The 22,734-nt window shown below is 35.2% G+C and overlaps 1 protein-coding gene across 1 annotated transcript in view; it reads left to right on the plus strand.

Moving 5' to 3' along the window:
* The window catches only part of STAG2 (STAG2 cohesin complex component), an 80,881-nt gene that overhangs the window by 41,060 nt on the left and 17,087 nt on the right, over positions 1-22,734 (plus strand). Inside the window, exons 5-23 of the mRNA XM_074147626.1 lie at positions 2,263-2,359; positions 3,675-3,751; positions 5,336-5,540; positions 7,792-7,943; positions 10,309-10,382; positions 10,497-10,620; positions 11,792-11,890; positions 11,985-12,064; positions 12,609-12,716; positions 13,591-13,702; positions 14,315-14,432; positions 15,153-15,256; positions 15,471-15,563; positions 15,761-15,850; positions 16,919-17,122; positions 18,641-18,711; positions 19,080-19,167; positions 19,271-19,351; positions 22,518-22,610. Of these exons, the coding sequence (XP_074003727.1) occupies positions 2,263-2,359; positions 3,675-3,751; positions 5,336-5,540; positions 7,792-7,943; positions 10,309-10,382; positions 10,497-10,620; positions 11,792-11,890; positions 11,985-12,064; positions 12,609-12,716; positions 13,591-13,702; positions 14,315-14,432; positions 15,153-15,256; positions 15,471-15,563; positions 15,761-15,850; positions 16,919-17,122; positions 18,641-18,711; positions 19,080-19,167; positions 19,271-19,351; positions 22,518-22,610 (2,070 nt within the window). The remainder of the gene's footprint in view (positions 1-2,262; positions 2,360-3,674; positions 3,752-5,335; positions 5,541-7,791; positions 7,944-10,308; positions 10,383-10,496; positions 10,621-11,791; positions 11,891-11,984; positions 12,065-12,608; positions 12,717-13,590; positions 13,703-14,314; positions 14,433-15,152; positions 15,257-15,470; positions 15,564-15,760; positions 15,851-16,918; positions 17,123-18,640; positions 18,712-19,079; positions 19,168-19,270; positions 19,352-22,517; positions 22,611-22,734) is intronic.

A 22,734-nucleotide genomic window follows, 5' to 3' on the forward strand; every position in this document is an offset into this window, starting at 1 on the left:
GAATGAAGAAAAGTCATGTGATCAAAAATAACCTTTAGGTCCTTTTTGCGTGGCTGTAACTAAATACAACTGCGGTTTATGCCTACACTTGTCATAGAAGTTAACAAGAAATCTGTGGTTTGGAGACGCTCTCAGAGTTTAGATTATCTGAATTTAATTCAGATAAAATCAGTAAAGCATTAGCTTAACTGTGTGAATCTTGCCGTGGTGAGAGGGTTAAAGTGGAAGGCTGTCAGCCATGAAGCCTTCCTGCTGACTCACTCATGTGACTCCTCGGCAGCCTGGAGGAAGGACTATCTTTGGGATTGAAAGTCTAGAGTTTACAGCCTCTGTGATCCACACGCGGGAAGCTGGGTCTGTGTGCAGTCCTCTCAAGGTTTTCAGGCTCCTCCATTAGAGCTGGGAACCTTAAAGCCTGAATTCCTTGGCAGACAAGTAGTTCAGACTTCTAGAGAAGAATAGACTACTTTGATGTATTTGCACAGAGAAATTCTCACGTTTCCGTCGTTTGTTTTGTTCTGTCGTATTTCAAAGCAGGTGGAAAAACATTACTTTTCTAACTATTGCTGTGTGTGCTACATTTTCAAACAGTTATCAGTGGTTGTACCTTCATGACGTTGTAACTATTTAAAAGTTAAAAACTTCTGCTTTCCAAGGGCAAAATGGGCCTTTGCCAGGCCTGATTACTCTGTCAAATTGGGAAATTAATGCCTGGGTAACAGACCGAATCTTCATCAATATTTTTTGTCAAAATTATGAAAAAAATTATCAAAGTATCTCTAAAGTCCACTTCAGCACTGAGTGTAAACAGTTTTCTCTGTGACCCTCAGCACTTGCTTACCTGAAAAGATTATGATAATTTTTATTCTAAATTATATTCTATACATTCTTCTGAGTTTATTGTCTGTTCTCTGGCAAAAAACAGGTGTCTCATCCACTCAGACAAAGCGTTTTGAGAAACTACTGTATTGCTGGAGGTTCTTTAAAATAAATTAATTCTGAAAACAAGGCTGCTTAACTGAAATGCTTGAGCATGATCCTGTTACTGCACACTGGCCTTCTCTATAAGCCTAATTTAAGGTGTTTCCTAGATTTAGTCCCTCCCCGCAGATCAATCAAATCAGTACTAGTTTGTAGGTTTTGCTCCTACTGAGAAGATAGGACAGTTTCACCTTGAGATTTTCATTCTTTGTGTCTTGCTTATGAAAGTTGTGCATCATATTATAAACAATCTAAAATTTAGGGAAGAGGGATTGATATGTATCTCTGTTTGGAAATTTTTCTGCATGACAATATGTTTTATTTGTCCTCCGAGCATTATTGCCAGTGAGAGTAAGCACTGAGAAGAGTACAGACAGGAAGCATCAGAGATGCTGAGTAGTCCAGTTGTCTTCCATAAGTTCCAAACTATTTCATAATCTCTATTTAGAATTACTTTAGATTTTTGGGCAGGGTATCAATATATTAGAAAACTGAAAACTGAGAGCTTGATACTAAAGCAAGTCTCTCTCTTGCCTCTGTTAATAAATTAATTGTATGAAGAATGTTTTTGACTTCTGCAGTAGAAAGTTTGTACTATACACGTGGATGGTTTAAACTCCATTGCATGTAAATTCTGTTTTCTCAAAACCATTATCACAGGTTTCCTATTGATTTACTTCCCTTTAAGGTTTTTTAGTAAAATGGTCTTGTTCCTGTTTCGTTTAGTGAATATAGAGCAATTAATGTCCATGCAGCTTAGGGCAGTGCTGTTCATCCTGTTATGGCTCATGTGCGTGGAGTGCAGTTCATCAAAGTGGCAACATTTTTGAAGAGTATAGTGAGTTTTAGCTGTTGGAACTGAACACTTAAATAGGTATCTTTAGAGAAGTATCACTAGTTCAGGAAACAACAAAAAAAAAAGGTAAAATATAAAAATATATCGATTATAGTAAAATAATAATATATTGTGAAATATATCCATTTTTTGAGGGAGAATGCAAAAATAAAGTTACTGTAGGACTGTATGGTATTCCTGTGCTTTATGTTTAATGTCAGTTCCATACTTGTATATGTTCATAGAATAAAATTATTTCTTTCCTTGAAAAGTGATAATGATGGCAGTGAAGGATCGTTTCAAACATTTTGTTCTGTATTAATCAAAAAAAGCACAGAGTCCAGGTTATTTATGGAAAGAACAAGAATCACTTACTGGAAAGCAGTTAAATAACGTTCTTCAATTTATGAAAACTAAAAAGTGCCTTTGTATTTGTTTCTTTTCAGTCTGTGGTGGATGACTGGATAGAGTCATACAAACATGACAGAGATATAGCACTTCTTGATCTCATTAACTTCTTTATTCAATGTTCAGGCTGCAAAGGTAAGATACTGAATGTTTATTCATCCGTTTAATAATATTATAGTATAATTGCCATTATTTGCTTTTATACTACATATGCTGTAGGACTACTCAATCCCTGCAGTTACATTATTAGGGCTAATATTTCTGAATATTGGGAGCAGGAGGTTTAGAAATACTATATTATATTTTAAAATGTAGATTTAACCTTTTATATTCATACCAGAGAGAATGGAGTACCTGTACTTAACACTTACTAAATCATCCTCAGCTCCTGCTGTTATTTCAGAAAACTGTATCTCTCTTTTAACATTGATAGTTTAGCTTGTTCAGTCTTGGAATTCTAGTTTGGAATTATCTACTTCTTATTGAGTATTTTAAGATCGTTTCATAGCCTTGCAAAGATGCTTGATTTAAAAGATATTATGACAGCTTATGGTAGCCTTTCTACAGTAAGATTGTGTTTCCATATTTTATTTTCTTTATTTTCTGGTTTTCTTTCCTCGTTTCCACATCCTCCATTCTTTCCCCCCTCACCTCCTTTTGAAGAGGAGAAGGTAACTTACCTTACAGTGTCACTGTGCGTGATAGAGTAGGACTGGATGTAATTTGTTCTGCTCAAGCATTTCTCTCTGTCCAGTTAAACTTTTAAAGTGCATAAATCTCCAGAAAGCCAACAGCATTCCTCAGAGGTTATCCATGCTTTCAAGATCAGTGACCTTTTGATTATTGCTACCAGATCAAACTACAGAATCTTTTAATGCTTGCCGAGATGATCCTTGTCATGAATTTTGCAGTATGGTTGCAGTAAACTTTAGGAGATCTATTTGTTTTTATATCACCATTTACACTCAAACAATTTGAGTGTAAGACAAATAAAAATTGTGTGAAATCACTGTTTATTACAGTGCAGAAGATAATAAGTAGCAATAGAACTGCTCAAAATTTTATTATACCGTTTGGAATCTTGAGTCCTGAAAGGTCACTTCAGATTACTTTAGTCTCTTGGCTGATGAAGAGGTCTGGCACAAGTATCTTTGACTTCTGAATACGGATGAATGAGTAAATTTCTAGATGTGTTGTGTACATGCAACCAGGCACATTTTTAAAAAAGAATAATAATAAAAAGCATATATTATACATATAAAAGAAAAAGTATTGGTGCCAAGTGCTTGTTATACATGGATGCTAAAATAAAAACATGTAACTTCTTGAAAAATACATGTATAATCTGTAGGTTAGCTGAAAATTGATAGTTTTTACATTTAGCAGGAGGCATGTCATCTGCCATCTAACTCATATTGAAAGTGCTAATAATCTAATATCTAAATTGTAGGAGTTGTAACAGCAGAGATGTTCCGACATATGCAGAATTCTGAAATAATCCGAAAAATGACTGAAGAATTTGATGAGGTAATTTCATAAAGTGCTGATAATGTATTTAATTTTTTTCCCACCTGTTCTAATCTTACTGGATCATGTTGCTGCAGGATGCAAAAATGACAGGAGTTTTATGAATGAAAAATCTTGAGCTCTATTTTACTGAACCTGTAAGATTAGGAAGTACAGCTGTGCATGTATATAACCTGTTTTATTAATGGTTTAAGAAATCGGTGTCAACTTTCAGTTTTTGAATAGTGGGAACTCCTACTACTGTGGGGCTGTGTGGGATGCCTCCCCGTTCCTGCTGTGTATGTAAGGCCTTTATGTCGACTTCAACTTTTAAAATGGTTGCTAAATTAATAATTAATTTCTGTGCATTCATTAATCTACGAATCATGGGGATTTGAATTTGATTATTCTCCAGTTGAAGACTAATGCTTTGCCTTTCATGGGGTTTATAACCTTTTTCCCTTTAAACTGTCACTTTCTGTTCTACTGAGTGTTGGGGCAAATGAGATGCGTTGGGTTTTTTGGTGCTTGGTTTTGGTTTTTTTGGGGGGTTTATTTTTGAGTGATACTCCTTTTACCCTGTGTTCCAAAGAACATAAAGGTAGTTTTAAAACCTCTTTCCAAAATTGTCTAATTTGGAAATAATTTCCCTGCCTCGCCTCCCCTCTTCTCTCCCAATTAAAATCCAAAAAACATCGGTAACTTTAACAGAGATGAAAATGTAATATGTTTTTGCTTAAGAGGATTTTTAGTTTTCCTTAGAACTATCTCAGTGCATAAATAGATTTGATTACTAAAAGGCAATATTGTATGGAAATTGTAAAGCTTCAGCTGGGACTGTTATGGGTGTTTTTACCACTGTTATACACACTCTTTTTTTGTAACAGAATTCTGATGAGCAACTCAGATTTCTAATCCCTTTTCATGGTTACTTCCTTCATTTTTGGCCGGTAATGTTTAGTCTCTTAAAGAAGCTGTTCACAGAAGCACTGATCCAAATGATTGTCAATTGATTTTTATATTTTTTTTTTCCCCCTGTCATTTTACCATTGATTGTAAAGGTTCTCAGATTAGGAGAGGAACATACATTTGTTATTTTCAAGGTGTTATATATATAGGTCGTTTTATGACTTCAGGAGTTTTCAGTCTGATATTTAAGCATCTCCCTGTAAACTTTATTATGGTCCTGAAGGGAGTGTTCCTAAACATGTCAGCTAACTCTTCTTGTGAAGATTCTCTTGTTCTAGTGTAACCTGAAGGAGATTTGGCAGGGATATGATTTATATTTTATTATTTTATTATTTTATTTCATTTTTTTTTTTTAGGGAGTAGGACAGAAAGAAGAAATTTTGTAGTTATTTTAGTGTATCTGGTTATGTGCAGCTTTTATGGTAGGACTTGTAGAATGTTGTCTCTGCATATATAACAAGCCTGAGTTGCAAAGTAGATGCATATTTGTGGAATCACATTTTCCTGATGTATTCTTTTTATAGCATTGGATATTTTGGCTTAAAGTTGTACCCATCTTTTTTTAACCTTAATTTTATAAAATAACTTTTAAGACATTTGAAAGAGTTTCCTATTTCCCTTTTTATTTCTTAATAGGATAGTGGAGATTATCCACTAACTATGGCTGGTCCCCAGTGGAAGAAGTTCAAATCCAGTTTTTGTGAGTTCATTGGAGTACTCGTCCGGCAATGTCAATATAGCATCATATATGATGAATATATGATGGATACTGTCATTTCACTGCTTACCGGGCTGTCAGACTCACAAGTCAGAGCATTTCGGCACACTAGCACACTGGCAGGTCAGTGAATTATATTTATCTGTGTATTGCTTCCATTTTATGCTTTGTGTTGCACAGGAAAGAATTGTTCTGGTTGAACTTCTTGATATTTGACATTCAATTGTGTTTCATTGTGTGATACGGTTTTTTGTCTAATGTAACTTGTTTTGGTACAGCTTTCTTATCTTGTCATTTCTGTTTTTTCATTACTGAAAACTACACTATTTTAAAGCATTCTTTACTAGCTGTCTGGTACTTAATTTTGGTTAGCTTTAAGTCTAGTGGAAAAAGTAAATAGAAGGAAACTTTTCAGTTGATTCTACAAGTTTGTCCTTGGTCATAATAAGGGTGTAGGTATCTTTTTAACCTCAAATGCAGTTGAACCTGTTTATGCTCTCTAAGTCAAACAGGAGTAGTATTTTAGATTGGATGTAATTTTTACTACAAATTTAAATTGTGCTGGATATTGAGGCCATGGCACAATGTAATTGAAAGAAGCATTTCCATTCTTTGCATTAGAAATAATGTTAAAGAGTGCTTCATCACTGATACAGTTACTAAGTTTCTCTGTGGTTTTAAGTAACTGTCCTTTTTATGGGAGTTTCCCCCCCCCCCCCCCCCCCCCCCCCCTTCTTTGTGAAGAAATCCCTTGTGATTTAAGTATGGAGTGTTTTTAAAAAGTACATCATTATATGGATAAAGGATAAGCTTCTTGGATAAGGAAGTCCTAAACTTGTGTTGATTAATGAAGAAGGGTCTCAGATGGCGTTGTGCAGCAGTCCACTTATGTAAGGCTTATTATTGCAGTTTTGGTTTGAACAAGATGAATTTAGGCTGTATGTGAAACCGAGTTTTTGCCACACTGGAAATAGTTCTTGTTACTCACTGGAATGGCTGATTTTGAGCTAGCTTCAATTCTGACAAGCTGCTCAGTTGTTTGATTTCATTGATCATCTCTCTTGAATATACATAACACGCTGCGCGTTGGGCTGCTGCTGTGGGACTTCTGCAGCATTATTTCAGGAGAATATACTGATTCTACTGTATCATCAAATTGACTGTTGTACCATATGACTAATACAAATTTTAGTTCTTAAAAAACAAGTTTACTTTTTTTTTTTTGAGTTGCACCTGAATAAAAGTTGTAGAAGTTGCCCTGTTGCATGTTAATTTCTGTCACACAAAATAATGTTTGCCAGTAGTCTGTTTGTATTTGCTCATATCAGTAGTAGATTCTGTTGATTTTGTGTAATTACTTGTGCTTTTCATACGAGATTACAGTTTGTATTCTTGAAGATTGTGTTTTATGTGGGATAGAGACAGCCAACAAAAGCGTTGTATCCATATTTACTATTATTTGCAGTAATTTTGACTTCTATGATTAGCTCAGGTTTGTTCTTTTCATTTTGATATCCTTGGAGATCAGTGTGTGACGATATTTCAATTTATCTGCATGTCTTTATGCGTTACTCATCGACTTTATGCTAGTGATACACGCTTAATAATGTTCTGTGTGTGTTCTGCCAATGCAAGCCCTTTTATGCCTTGTTGTTACAAAAGTTCATAAGAAAAGCAAGGATACTATTGACCACCATCTGGTTTCTGGAATAGGCATATTTGTCTGCACCCGTTTTAAAAGCGTTGATTAAGAAATTCAAGCACGCAAAAAATCCCACCCAAGTGCGTGTTATATTTCGGTCAGGTCTCTGGCTTCTACTTGGCTAATGTCCTTTTTCTGCTTCTCAAATAAAGTAACATTTAAAGGAAGCTACCCCTCATTAAAATTAAATTAAGGGGAAAAAGATACGTGATATGGTGTGTCGTTGGTTGTCGAAGACATTTCCTTTTGAAGAAAGAAACTTCTTGTATGTTTGAGGTTGAATTAGTTGGTAATATCAGTCTACTAACTGATTCTAATAATGGAATCTTTTTAATATTTCCTGGACTTCATTTGTAAATCTTAACATTCCACCTTCATTTTTTTGGCGGAAGCATATCCTATATCTCAATTCAACAAGAATGCTTATAGTATTAAAAACTTGACAGAAAGAAAAGAAAAAAATGTCAAGTGTTTTATCTATTGTGTTGATAAGTAATGATGCAGTGCTTAGTTAAAACACTGCTAAAGTTTGAGTATGAAGAAATTTACAGTGAATGTAGTTACCTAAGTACAGAAAGAGTTGACAGACGGAGACGGCAAGATTTTTGTTTATAACTTTCCTTGGATCAGGTAACCTTTTAATTAATCCTTATTCTTTTCTCTTCTTTGTAGCCATGAAGCTGATGACTGCTTTAGTGAATGTGGCATTAAATCTTAGTATTAACATGGACAATACACAACGGCAGTATGAAGCAGAACGAAATAAAATAATTGGGAAACGAGCTAATGATAGGCTGGAACTCTTACTACAGAAAAGAAAGGAGGTTAGTGCAACTGTCTGTAGCTGGTTTGTGTATGATGAGTGTTGATAAATGACAGTTAATCTTGTTCTCTAATTTGTTTTTTTGAAAAGTTTGTTACTCTAGTCCCTCTGTTTCATTCTTTAAATTGGTCATGTTTAATGTTTGAAAACTTAATTACTGGGTTTCTGTAAAAAGAGGTAAATGTAGACTTAAAATTTTCAGATAGTGCCATCTTAGTAAAGTTAGGAACAGAGACTGCAATCAGTAATAGTTAATTATTTGTTGTATTTCTCGACTAGTTTCCTTAGAGCTCAAATATGTAACAAAAATTACCACGCATTGACTGTTTTTTGGCATCTGGAGAAGAACCCCATGATCGTGGGGCAAAATACGGCTTTTATGATGTCAGTACTGATCTCAGCAGAAAGTGTGTTTAACGGATTTAGATAAGGGGTTTTTTTCTTCCACAGAAAACACTTTCAAAGTTGAAAACGCAATCTACTACTCTTTTCTTTCTTTTTGTGTAAAAGGGACTTGCTGATTCATTGCTGACAGTGCTGTTGTATTGAAAGCCCTAGTTCATTCAGGTTTAAGTTTTTATTGGTAGGAGAACTGGTGTTTTGGGTTTTTTTTTGTTTGGTTTAGGCATTAGAAATAACATTCTTACTATCAAAGGAAACATCTCACCTTTGCTCTTCAACTTTTGTGCTTTTACCTCTTAATGTTTCTACTTTCTTGACAATTAAGATAAACTAACAACTTCGTTTTCTGTTCATCTCACAAAGATCTTGTGGTTTGAGACTGACCGCTTAAACAACTGATAAATGTAGTAGTGCTAGGTGCATGTGCAGCACCAGTCCTATTATAGGTAATACACAGATACACAGAAAAGGCAGCGATGTGAGAATCAAGACTTCCCAATCTCAATTGCTCTTATGTATAATTAGCTTTTAGGATTTATTACCAGCTTTTCTAGTTTTGGTTTTGATTTTCTGTTTTTCTTGTACTAAATGAAAGTAAACTTCAAAGTAACATTCAGTTGTTTATTTGATTCCTGGTTTTGTTTCACTTATAATTCAGCCTTATGCAGTACTAAAATTCACTATAATCATAGATTCTTTTTGCTTTTAAGATTTGCTTCTTTTTTTGTTTTAGTTTTTGCTTCTTTTTGTCTTTTGTTTTAATATTTTGTATGTTTGTCTGCCCTCTTCCCACTTCAGAGGCTGCTGTGGGCAAGTGTTAGATTTAGGCCCAGAACACTTTAAGTATTTTACTTTGTTAGTCCTTTTCTCCTGCTGCTTAGTCTTTTTCTTCTTAGGTATTTCCTCAAAGTTCTTTTCTTTCTTCCATAAATTCCTAAATCTTGTGATGTTATGGAAATTGTTCATTCTTGCTGTTTTTCTAAACTTCTCTAGGAGAGGTCCTTTACTTTGTGTATCCATTCCCCTGCGCGCGCACACCCCCATCTGGCTAATACCTGTTGTGGTTTCTTTGTGGGATTTTTTGGGTGGGTTGGGGGGAAATAGTGTGGTCCTTGACTATTCTCATTAACATTGTCTTAATTTGTCGTACCTTTATAGTTCAAACTGCAAAAAGAATATGCTTATCTGCTGACAATATTTAGTTATTTTCAAATCTCTTAACCGAATTTTTCTTGCACTTTCAAAGCAAATTCAATTTTCTGTGTTGTAAAACAATGCATGTACTGTTTTTCAGCTCATTTGCATGTCTTGCTTTTATGTTGTTACTCTGAGACTGGATTGGTCTCCTCCATGATTTTTTCAGCTCCATATTCTTAAATTCATTTTTTCTGCAGTACCTTACTCAGTTTCTGCATGTTTTTCTCATTAAGTAATGGATGAAGAGGAAGGAGGTGTTCAGTACAGAGTATATGCTGCTCATGTGGCCACTTGCAAAGTTCTTCATCTCTATCTTGTTTTTTTAGATTACAAATTCTGTAGTGTACAGAAAAAACTCCTTGTAATGCAGTTCACATGATTTGGGTTTTGCTCCAACAATACTTGTCCATAAAAATAGAGTAAGTGTATTAAAAATTGGGCTGAACATTAGGCTTAAAAGTTATTAGAAAATTAAATCAAGTTTTTTTTATAAATAACCTAAGAAGGAGCTTGCAGAAACCCAAGATGCCTTCCTTACAGTTGAAGAAAAGTTTTCCTGTGGTCAGAATCACTAAAACTTGTATGCAGATACAATTCCTTAAATAATAGCGTATTGTACTGTGAAACAGATTTGTGAATGTTTCAGGAAAGGATTTCATGGCCACACTTGCAAATGTTAACTTAATTTAGTTTGTCTAGCATCAGCGCCATCTGATCTGACTGTAAAAGTGCTGCTCACTGTTGGTGTACTCTGTTCATTCTTTCAGCTTCAGGAAAATCAGGATGAAATAGAAAACATGATGAATGCAATATTTAAAGGTGTTTTTGTGCATAGATACCGGTAAGTTTCTTTTAGTAAGTAATTTGTAGCTTTGTTAATTTATTTTGGAAGCTGGTGACAAGTTACTTCTAATTGTTCTTCTATTTCATCCTGTTTTCCCACTTCTTTCCACAGAGATGCAATTGCTGAAATAAGAGCTATCTGTATTGAAGAGATTGGAATATGGATGAAGATGTACAGTGACGCCTTTCTCAATGACAGCTACTTAAAATATGTAGGGTGGACTATGCATGATAAGGTAAGCTGCATTGAGGAAAAGGAGCATAATCATGAAGCATAACTCCACATTTTCGGTTGTTGATCGTGCCGGACTAGGTTCTGATCTCTTAACGGCTTTAATCAGTCACTGCTTTTCCTATAAGTCAGAAGCACTGGCGTTTCAGCATATACATAAAATAGACTTTAATCTTTGGAGTGGTTTTAGAGAGTATATATAGATTTTTAAGGAACCATTATTTGTAAGGAATTTTTTTTCTATTTATGTATTGTTGATACAGACTTCTGCTTTATAATACTTAACTATTTAAAATTAATGCATTTCACGTGAAATAATCCAGTCGTAGAACCTAACAGTTTCTGTGTTTTGCCAAGTTAAGAAACCTTTTAGCATTCTCAGCTGGCTGTAAAAAGTTTGGGAAGGGTTCCCTTTTGTGCTGATGAGTGCCTCAAGCTGTTACTTAGCAGCTACCAGCTAGAGATTGTTCTCTGCTTGGAGTGGTCAAGAGATTCAGTTTACAAATACTCCTTGATTCATTGTTGAGTCAGCACATCGTCTCAGTTCTGGCATTGGAGACTTCAAGCTATTGAATTTGAAGGGAAACAAATGGATGCTCACTCGTGCTGTATGTACTGTTCATGGATTTGGATAACCTCTGGCAGTGAGGTGATAAGAAACTGTGTGAAGTCAGTTGTCCTAGACTTCTTAGAAGTATTTCTGTATCTATACCTTGAAACATATTCTCTGTTACAGTAGATCTTGTATTTCAGGAGGAATATTTCTGTGTCTACTTGGTGGTTCTGATCTAACAGGAGGTGGTCATTAATGATACAGATGTTGCCAGTTCCTATTTAAGTGAAAGGAAACAAATAGAATTCTACTTAGGAAATATCTTAAGCATTTAGAGTGCATCTTTAAAGAATGAAACAAGTGGTTTTTGACTTACAGAGATACTAACTGCAGTAAGACATTGTGGGGAGGGGTTGTGCTTTGGGGTTTTTTTTCCCCTTTATTGGCTTGTTACAAACAAGGACATACATCATTAACATGATTATTGATACAATATCTTGACAATATTTATTATTTGTCTCTGAGTTAATTCAGACTGCAGAAGAAAATGGTCTTGCATGATTTGAAGATCACATCTGTATCCTATACTTGACTTTTAATCCAATTCTTAATTTTATTTTAGCAAGGGGAAGTAAGACTCAAATGCCTAACTGCTTTGCAAGGGCTTTACTATAATAAAGAGCTTAATTCCAAATTGGAGCTATTCACCAGTCGGTTCAAGGTTAGTGTAACTTCATATTTTAAAGTATGTATTAATTTTTTTACAGTTGCATTAGACTTCTCTCCTCTGACAATACTTTCTTTTGTGTTCTTAGGATAGAATTGTGTCTATGACTCTTGACAAAGAATATGATGTTGCAGTCCAAGCAATAAAATTACTCACTCTTGTTTTACAGTAAGTACATGTATATCTCCTTATCTGACCTAAAACAAATATTAAAACTTGAAAGTATTTCTCATACCTGTGGGTGAGGACAGCAGCTTGACAGAATTTAGATAATCCAAAGTCTAGAGAAATGTCTACGCATCCTACACTCAAATAAAGTGGAATTTCAAAAGTAATTGGCCTAGAACAGTGCATTTATTTACCACAGTTAAGTAAGCGTAAAGGCTAGAAACTTAGAATTCAGCCTCCATAATTTGAACCTATTGTGCAATATTTGAACTGAAGAAATAGAGGATGTACTGAACATTACACAGTAGTTTAACTTTTTGAGCATAACCTTCTACCAAATGTCATACTTCATCAGCAGTTTTTGTTTAGGAAAACTTTGGAACTGAGCTATATTGCTTTGGGTTTTAGAATGATAAATTGAAGCAAAAGGTTTAGAGTCTCCTTCGTTTCCACCTACTTCATTAGAGTTCATACTCTGTTGACTCAGCTTATTTTTTGTTTGGTTGGTTTTTTTTTTTCTTCTTCTTCTCATCCACAACTCTAGGAGTAGTGAAGAAGTTCTGACTGCAGAAGACTGTGAAAATGTCTACCATCTGGTTTATTCAGCTCATCGGCCAGTAGCAGTTGCCGCAGGGGAATTTCTTTATAAAAAGTAAGATAGAGAAATTACATTTAACTTCTTGTTGCTTTAGATTTTAGTGTGTGCATTAATACTAAGCTTCTCCTTAGTTTTAATTAAAAAAAGGAAAAATTGAATAATAAAGTGACCTTAAGAGATAACTTGCAGAAAATGTAGCATTACTGTAGTTTTTGAACTGGTTGTAATTTTTCTGAATGGGAAATAGTAATTTTGAAGGCTGTGTTTTAAAAGCTTATACCTACAGGTAGTATAATAAAAACACTTCTTTGGCTTATCCTTTCCCGTCCCAATGTTATGTGAGACAACTTGAAATGCTCATGTAGCTTAGTATCTGCAACTTGTGCTTGCAGAATAATGAGCGTTTCCCGTTTGTAGTTCTGCCCCCCCCCAGCAAAGTTGGCTCATATGGCCAGTTCATAAAGTATTTTTCTCTTTGGCGGGGGATTGGGGGGGGAAGAGAAGAGAGATTCAACACATATACCAGGCGTGTAGGGAAACAAAGTGGAGTTTCCATCTAATAGTTTCCAGACCTTCTTTCAGTATTTCTTTGCTGCTTTAAAGTCTCATGTGGGGAGGTTCGGGAGGTTCAGAAAATGTATTTTGCTAAAGAGGAGCATGGGACCTCAAGCACCTGCAATTATCATTTATGGTTGTAAAGTACTTTGTTAACATTATACATTCCACTGGAAACAGTCAGTGAAATACCAACTCAGCATATATGAAATTTATCAAATGATATTTGTCCCACATTATTTCCTTTCAAAATAAAATATGGAGCCAAGCAGCAAGGTATTAAGTGTGTGTCTGCAAAAAACAGTATCTTGATGTGAATTGACTGGCAAAGGCAATGAAGAAGAAGCCTGTCCTGAAATAATTTTTCTTTTAGGCTTTTCAGCCGCAGAGATCCTGAAGATGATGGAATACTTAAAAGGAGGGGAAGACAAAGTCCGAATGCTAATCTTGTGAAGACATTAGTGTTTTTCTTTTTGGAAAGTGAAGTAAGTTGAGCTTCATGAATATCCTTGGTTTTGTAGCGTGTGCTTTGTTTTGTTGTTTTTGGGTTTTGTGGGTTTTTTAATTACTATTTTTTAGTTTGTTGTTGTTTTTCTTTTTCCCTGCTCATTGGTTGACAACAATGATTCTGTCCTGTTTTTTCTACTACTTGAACAACTTGGGGGTCAAAAGACTGTTTTGTGTGGTTTTGTTTATTTGAAGGATCTGTCCAGTACAGAGTATCGAGACAGGCTGTGAGCTCTACTCTGACAAATATTCTTCCATCATTCTTCATGCTAATACATAGGTGGACATAAATTGTGATTTGAGAGATTTTTAAGGGGGAAGGGAAAAAAACTCCCAACAACCACCACCCTCAGCCCCCTGTCCCTCAAGTTCTGACAGATCTTGTAGCATACTCTTTGGAGCGGTTGGTCTCAATTAATCTTTTTAAGCTAATTGGGGTAGATAGGCTTCTGTTGAGCTCACAAGATTTTCTCTTGTCCTTTTTTTGCCACAGACAAGACCCAAGAGAGAAAAATACCCTGTATTATAGCAAGTTCGGTAATGAACTTTATTACTGATAAAGAAAAATATTTAATGTGTTCTCATTTTAGTTGCATGAACATGCTGCTTATCTTGTGGACAGCATGTGGGACTGTGCAACAGACCTCTTGAAGGACTGGGAATGTATGAACAGTCTTCTGTTGGAGGAGCCTCTCAATGGAGAAGAACGTAAGAGACTTTTGTAGATCATTCTGTATATTGCTATGTAGTTTCTGTTAGTCTTGATGTATAAGGAAGTAAGATGTTTACATTTATGAGTGCCCATATATTCTCTATTTTTCCATCACTATAATAAATCACTAATACTAAGGATAAATGTGAGGAAGAGCGGAAAGAGATCACTTCAGGTATGGAAGTGAGACACAGAAGAACGATGATGGGAAGAAAAGGGGGAGAAAAGAGCGGGATAAACGTGCAGTGTCCAGTGCCCTGTTGTTCCACAGGTTCAGACTGCACTCCTGACACTAGAGAAACTAAGTTAATTGTGAAACTTGTTCATTTATTGAGTGTTAAAACTACCCTTTGTAAAAGTACTGTCATTTCCTTAATGACAGTAAAACCAAAAAACCCCCTGGCATAATTCTGTAATTCATAGGTCCTATTAAATCGACCTCTGAAAAATGAAAAGGAACTAACATGATTATGAAACTTGGTATTTGTTTTATCCTATCTTGTGACTCATCCAGTGATATTCCCTAAATTTTAAATATTTTCTTGTGTTGTTTTGCAAGGTGCTTATCTTTTCTATTCCCTGTGCCACCCCCACCCCTGCCTAGGTGCCTTTCTTTTTTTCTTTCAGCAGATAAACACATTTTGATCCTTAGATAGTAATACTTGTGAAAAATGAAAAATCAAGCCGTGTATTAACATCTGTTTCTTAAATTTCAGCTTTAACGGATAGACAGGAAAGCGCACTGATTGAAATAATGCTTTGTACAATTCGGCAAGCAGCTGAATGTCATCCTCCTGTGGGAAGAGGAACAGGGAAAAGGGTAAGAAGCAAAAAGCTACTCGTTTAGACGTGGGAATGGATTTGTGGGGATAGTGTGGGAAGAAAGAAAAGGTTCTAGGCTGTTGCTGGGACTGAATTCAGAATTTCAGCTCTGGTCTCCACAGCCTACCCTGGCTATTTCACTTTTTCTGGACTTAATGAAACCTTGCACCAGAACTTTTAGTTGTAAAATCTTCACAATATTGATATTTTAGGTGCTGACAGCAAAGGAGAAGAAAACACAGTTGGATGACAGGACAAAAATTACTGAACTATTTGCAGTGGCACTTCCTCAGTTGCTAGCAAAGGTAGGTTTAATTCCAATTCATGCTGATGGACTGTTGTTGAAACGTTAACAAGTATAGTTTCTTGTGATAATCTGAATAGCTTGCACAAGTCTTCATTTTTTCTTATTAGTCTTTACTGATGTTTGATTGTTCTGTAACGAATTGTGTTGTTGTCCAAGACTTCTTCATGTAAACTTTTTTCCTTGTCAATTTTACAGTATTCGGTAGATGCAGAAAAAGTCACCAACTTACTGCAGTTGCCACAGTACTTTGATTTGGAAATTTATACAACAGGGCGATTAGAAAAGGTAAGGTAACATTCAGTAACACTTAACACAAAAGGAGAAAAACCAGAATTTAGACTTAGTCACTGGAATTTCAGTCACTGCTGTAGGTCTGGTTTTTTGTGTGAGACTTTATTGTAACATTTATTGAGAATTAAACTTCAGAGCTCTGACTGGCTGCTGGTTTTAGAGATACAGAAAGTTAGAGTTTTCTAAGGCCTGTCTGGTGAGTTTTAACAGAAAATCTTGCCAGTTAGATTAACTTTATGCGAGAGCATTTATTGTTGGGTTATGGTCACTTTTGAGGTATGCAGCCTAGCAGATTATAAAAAGCTTGTAGAAACAGCATGGTAAGTTTTCTTTTTCTGAGCACTGAAACTAATAAACTGCCATCTTCATTGCATGAAAAGAAGAAAACTTACCAGATCACAAATTGTGTAGTTAATGCTCTCATTTTATCTGCTATGGTGATGAAGTTGGTGTAAGCTGTTCTCATCTGTTTTCTCCTTCTCAGATGCACTGTTTTGCTGTATTGTCAAGCAAGTAGCTGAATATCATTAGGGTCAAAAAAGTAATAAAATGTTTAGTTGACAGCATAGCGTAGCAGCATAGCGTAGAACAGCAGTGAGCAGCTCAGGTTGAGGGGAGGCATGTAAGAACAACTGAACTTGGTTTCCGTGCTGACACTTAAGTATTATGAAACTGAATCTTCAATTATACAGCTTTTAAGACCATGTGTAAATGTTTGTGTGAGATAAATGCTTCTGTGTTGTTCAGTTGACATTGCAAATTCAAGTGTTGGATAAAACCATACAGACAATTGCAAATTTTTAATGACTTTTTAAAATGCATTGAATCTCTAGCCTTTGTCAAGGTCCTACTGAATTTTTGCTAAATAGGCTTTTAATTTACTCAGAAGCTTCACTGGCTTTATAGAAGTGTTGTGTTACGTGTTTTGTATCGTAGTTACAAAAGTAATAAATATAATTTATCTTTTAAAATTCCTTAAGGCTTATTAAAAGTGTGTACGCACACGCGTGTGTGTGTGTATATATGAATACATATTTTTTCTACACCTCATCTTTCTTCTAGCATTTGGATGCCTTACTGCGACAAATCCGGGATATTGTTGAGAAGCACACAGACATAGATGTGTTGGAAGCCTGCTCAAAAACATACCACGCGCTCTGTAATGAAGAATTCACAATCTTTAACAGGGTTGACATTGCAAGAAGTCAGTTAATAGATGAATTGGCAGATAAGTTTAATCGACTTCTTGAAGACTTCTTGCAAGAGGTAATTTAATGTGCAAGATCAACTTTTTCTGCCCCTGTAAATATTTCCAGTATGTTTTTCTGCCTTCCTATGCAAGTCAGTAAGTCAGAGATGGGAACTTCCCTCTGACTTTCGAAACTGTTAAGCGCAATAGTACACCAGTATTATTGTTGTGATTATGTGAATTCAGACTGTTCTTCTGTATTAGGACAGTGAGTCTTTAATTTTAATCTCCTCTTAACAAGTGTCTTTTGGGAGTTTGAGGTAAGTTTCAGATAAACTATGAAATCCTGTAAACTTTTCACCTTTAGGTTTTGAATCTCATGTTTTTGAGAGATGTGGTGGTGCAATTCCACTAGGAGTCTCCTCAGATGTACCAGTGTTGCTAGTCATGCCTGCGATTGCATATTGCTGCTGTTAAGTCTCTAAGAAATCACTTCCCCTCCCTTCCTTGACTGCAAACAGATGCAGTTAATCACTTAAAAATCACTTTGTTCCCACACTGTGCTAATCTGAAGAGTGAGAATTTTCTGATACAGTATTTAACTTTGTTTTGTGGGGTCTCTGACATTCAGACAAAACTTGTTTCTCCTCATCTGTGATAAGGAGCTTGGGAGGTGTCTTTTTGACAACTTTATTCTTCACACTTCTCAGATACAGACTTTCTTTATCAAGCTTGGCTCCTGTTCTTCTGGCTTTTTGGCCTGAACTAGGATTCCACTCTAGAAACCACAGACATAGCGGATTATGTAAGAAATGTGCCCAGTAATCCATTTATTTCCTGCCTTGTGAGAAAAAGAAAGAATGAGAAGTAAAGCAAGGAAATGAAATGTCAGATAGATGGCTTGAAGGAAAATGGCAAATACTCTGGTAGAAGTGTTGAAATCCTCAGTGCCTTGATAAGGTTGTGCAACTACACAACAGTAAAACTCATTGGAGTTGCGGCATCTCTGAGACACTGAGGAGAAGTTTCTGTGACCTTCAGTAGTTTTTCCTATGTACCTAAATAAGTGCGTTTTGGACCCTTTTCTTTTTACTCCTTTTATTGCTCCAAATGAAAGTTTGTCAGAACTTGTAGGAAAATTAGAACAAACACTTCACTCAAAGATGTTTTTCTGTGATTAAGAATGAGGTACTGACCTGTGGCCCATCTAGTCCCATATCTATTGTCTGACAGTGGCCTCTGCTGGATTCTTCAGAGAAAATTGAAGCACCTACATAATACAATGTATTATGCTATCCTAGACATTTATCTCCCCCTCCCCCCCCCCCCCCCGCTCTCCTCCCCTGTTTCTCCTTGTGCTGTTGACTATTTCTAAACATGAACTACTACATTCTTCCAAACTCTTTAACTCTTCTAAAAAGAAACGTGTTACTGATAAATAATTAAGATGCAGTTGTGATTTTTTTTTTTTTAATTTGGTTGTTGTGGATTGGGTTGGGGGTTTTTTTGTTTGTTTTCTTTAAAAATCGTCCTAAGTTCCCTAGTTTGCTTGGCATATATTACTTGGGATATCTTACTATATGATTATTAAATAGGGGGAGGAACCTGATGAAGATGATGCATATCAAGTCTTGTCAACACTGAAGAGAATCACTGCTTTTCACAAGTAAGTAGGCTTCTGCAAACATCTGTCAGGGTTTCTGGTGTCAGTGGAGGTTGTTTTTGTTTGTTTTTAATTTGATACTTTTTAACTTTTTAATGGAATTTGGAGGTTTTTAGTGTTCAGTGTGAATGATTTATGAGTTGTGCAGAATAGGAGGCGTTTTGAATATATGAAGAAAAAATATACAAAACTGCAATCTTCTGGGGATTTTTGCTGTGGTGTGTCTTTTTTTGTTTGTTTAAGTTTGGGGGGGGTACTTTTGGGAACTTTTTTGTTTTTTAGACTACTTAAGCTTTTATTAGTTGTTAACATCAGATTGCAGAAATGGCTTTAGTTAAATTACATCTTTGCTTCATTTCTAATGCTTCCAGTGCTCATGACCTATCAAGATGGGACTTGTTTGGCTGCAACTACAAGTTATTGAAAACTGGCATTGAAAATGGAGACATGCCAGAACAGGTCTGTAATTTAAATATGTTTTTTAGGTACAACAATAAATAGCTTCTCTTGCTGTCTTCTTTTGGCCTTTGTCATCTAATGCGTTTTTTCCTTTTAATTTCAGATTGTTATTCATGCACTGCAGTGTACTCATTATGTAATCCTTTGGCAGCTAGCAAAAATTACTGAAAGCAGTTCCACAAAGGTATGCCTTGTTTCACTTGTATTAGTAAATAAACATTTGTACATACCTGCAGTGTCGTCAAGTGGGAACTGTCATGGAATTAATTTAGACTAAGAGTTTTTTGGTGGATTGTTGTTTTGTTTTGTTTTTTTTTTTTTAAAATACCGATGCCTGCTTAAATCTACACTTCTTATAATTTCTTCAGAATTTATCATTTTAGTAATGGAATACTTGACTTTTAAACCTAGTATTTCTCTAAAATTGTTACATTTTTATTATTTAAATGTCAATGTTAATGTTTAATTTGACAGAATTTTAAAGCATTCGTAGTAAACAAATGCAATGTCTATTAGTCTGGCACAGCAGCAATGCTAAGAAGGGGTAAAATACCAATTACAAAACACAGTGTAGTCAGTCTTAATACTCAAGTAGTGGGTTTGAATTTGTTGGCGAACCGTGAAGTGTCAGTGATATGCGAGATATAAGAACTTGCACATTGTTGCAGTGTTCTTATTGCTTGTTGAATGTTGCAATCATACTTTGATCTTCATCAGTCTTTTAAATGTGTTGTTAAATAAAGACATGAAAAGGTAAAGTTAAATTTTAAACTTTCTTGGAATAAGAGGGCCTGTTCGGTTCTATGTATAGTAACCGTGAAGGGCAAAGCTCTGGCAAATGTCATCTTTCTAATTTCACTTCTTGAAAAATCTTGGAGGGAAGGATTAAGGTTTCTTGTATCCACTGGACGGCATTGCTTACTCCAGTGACGAAGAGGGTGATTAGTGGCTTGCTCTGTCTAACGAAAGATGGTTTTTGAAAGGTTAGACAGTTTAGTATGGAGTTCGTAAGTGCTGAAACATTTTGATTTCATTAACTTAAAAAAAAAAGTTGTTATCAAACATACCTTTTCTGGAAGCCTTCTACAGTCCTGTAAGAAGGGTACATCTTGTGCTCTTTCACTGGAAATTTTTGCTGCGCTTTTTTATTGCAGTTGCTGGTAGCACATCCTTTATTTATGGCAGAGATGAAATAAGTAAATTCTTCAGGTTTTTTAAACATTTTTATTGCCATATTTATAATTAATTTAAGAAAAAGAAGTTGTAGGCGTCTCATAATTACTAGGGAGAAAACGAAGTTCACATTAATAATTTGTAATCAATAAATTGTAATTTGTAATTAATAATCATTATTCCAATAAACTTATTTTATTGGTGAGGATGTATAAGTTTTTTATTTTTTCCTCTATTTTTGGCTGTGATAGTATGAGTTTGTGGTAGATACAGGAGTGGGGAAACATGTAACTTGTACTATCGTTTTTTATAACAGAACATGTTTGTGAGATCATGGTGGGTTTGTTTTTTTTTTTTCCCCTATAATGTTAAGACTTCATTGGTCAAATGAATAACTGCAGCCTTACTGATGCAGTAATCACAGTCTGAAGGTACACTGGCTGGCTAGCTATTTTACCATGTGGGTCTTAATGGTTTTTAACATTTCCGAACCCAAAAATATCAGGTACGAAGTGGATGCATCGCTTGTTGAGAACCATTTATGCCAGTGAAGGATTTGGAGGCTTGTTAGCTTATTCTTTAAAGGGTAAATGGCATTTTAAATTTTTTTGTAATAGTGATTAAAGCTTTATCACAAGCCTGGTGGCAGAAGCTGAGCTAAATACTGAAAAGTTAGGTCAGAAATGAAGATTAATTTAGCTATTTTGCAGTAAAAAGTAATTTGTAATACTTTCAGCAGGAATGAAAGGAACTTATTTGAAAAGTGGTACTTTATTGAGACTATTTCTGCTCCTGTATAATAAAGTTTGGTAAATGAAAGCTTTCATAGGTTTAACTTCTCAACCACAACTCTTTTATTATATTTAACTGCTTGACTGCTGCCAAATATACCAGGTGCATACAGAAGTTCCATTGGTTTCTGTTCAATGCCAATGGAACATAACAGCAAAGAAGTTGAAGCACAGAACCAGCAGTGTCAGAAGTGTACAGTGCCTAAAGATCAATTTTGGGGCTTTTTGTTTGGTTTTGGGTTTTTTTGTTGTTAGGTTTGGTTTGGTTTTTGTTCTGTGACAAAATTAACTGCTATCTGCATGCTGTTTTTGAACAGGTTGACCAAGTATGTGAGTTAGCTTCATAATATAGGTCGCTAAAATAAAAGACTATATAAATAGTTCAAGTTTTATTAAAATTTAAACAAATAATTATCTGTAAAGGAAAGAAAATCCTATGGGTATTTCTCTTAATGTTAGAATAGTAATCTAAAAGGTAAATGTTGAGAGAAAAGAATTTATGTAGTGAAGGTTTTCTAAAATCATATTAAAATTATAGTCAGAAGCAGCTGTTGCTTTTATAATTCTGGTTGAGATTAAATGGCATGTTGCACCAGTGTGTTACCTGCTTTCTTGAAGGGGAGAGACTTGTTTTGGTTTAGATTATATGGATAGATTTTAAACTTATCTCAAGGATATTTCTTCTTTGTCTGGACTGATACTGGTTATACAGATGGCCTTTTTTAATAAGACTTTCCCAGTTCTATGGCTAAAATTTTCACATCATTGAGTAACACCAACTATACTGCACACGTGGATGGTATTTCTACCAATCGGATACTTTATTTGCTCAATAATCTACTTTTCTGGAAGTTACTGCAACACTTATGAAGCTACATTTTTTAATTTTTTTTTTTTTCAATGAAAGAGAGGAACAAAACCCCAGCTCTCATCTGACATTTTACTTAATCCCCAAGCAGTGAGTTAAAAAAATAAAATAATAACACGTAGCCTGTCTTGGTTATAAACAGCTACCTAAAATCTATCATCTAGGTTGAAAATGCAGATACTTTGAGGAGAAAATGATTTATGCTCTGGGTTGGGTTTTATGGGGGAGTGGTAGTGTTGGTGGGGGTTTTCTAGGTTTGTTTTCTGTTTTTTAATTGCTATTCTTTTAATAGGTAACTTCACTATTTTAATCCCAACTTGTGGTACACAGGATGACAACATTGAGGAAATTACTACTTGATATTTTTATTTGTAATAGTGATTTTTAAATAAGGCTGTGGACTTGAATGTTACGACTACGTACGAGGTCTGTCCTGGGTAGCTCTGTGAAAATGCATACTTTAAAAGTGACTAGGAAATTGAAAAAGCAAAACTTAAGTGAAATCCTTCTCTTTAAAGGAGGATCTTCTACGCCTAAAGAAGCAGATGAGAGTGTTCTGTCAAATCTGTCAACACTACCTGACCAATGTAAACACTGCTGTCAAGGAACAGGTTAGTGACTGTTGTTCATATTTGTAGTCTTCTAATATTATACTTTTAAAGCAGATGAAAAGTTTGTCTTGCTAATATTTTTAGCACTTATATGGGAATGTGGTGTGTCTTGGATGTTCAGGCT

Source organism: Numenius arquata, chromosome 5, assembly GCF_964106895.1.
Source record: "Numenius arquata chromosome 5, bNumArq3.hap1.1, whole genome shotgun sequence".
Classification (NCBI taxonomy): Eukaryota; Metazoa; Chordata; class Aves; order Charadriiformes; family Scolopacidae; genus Numenius; species Numenius arquata.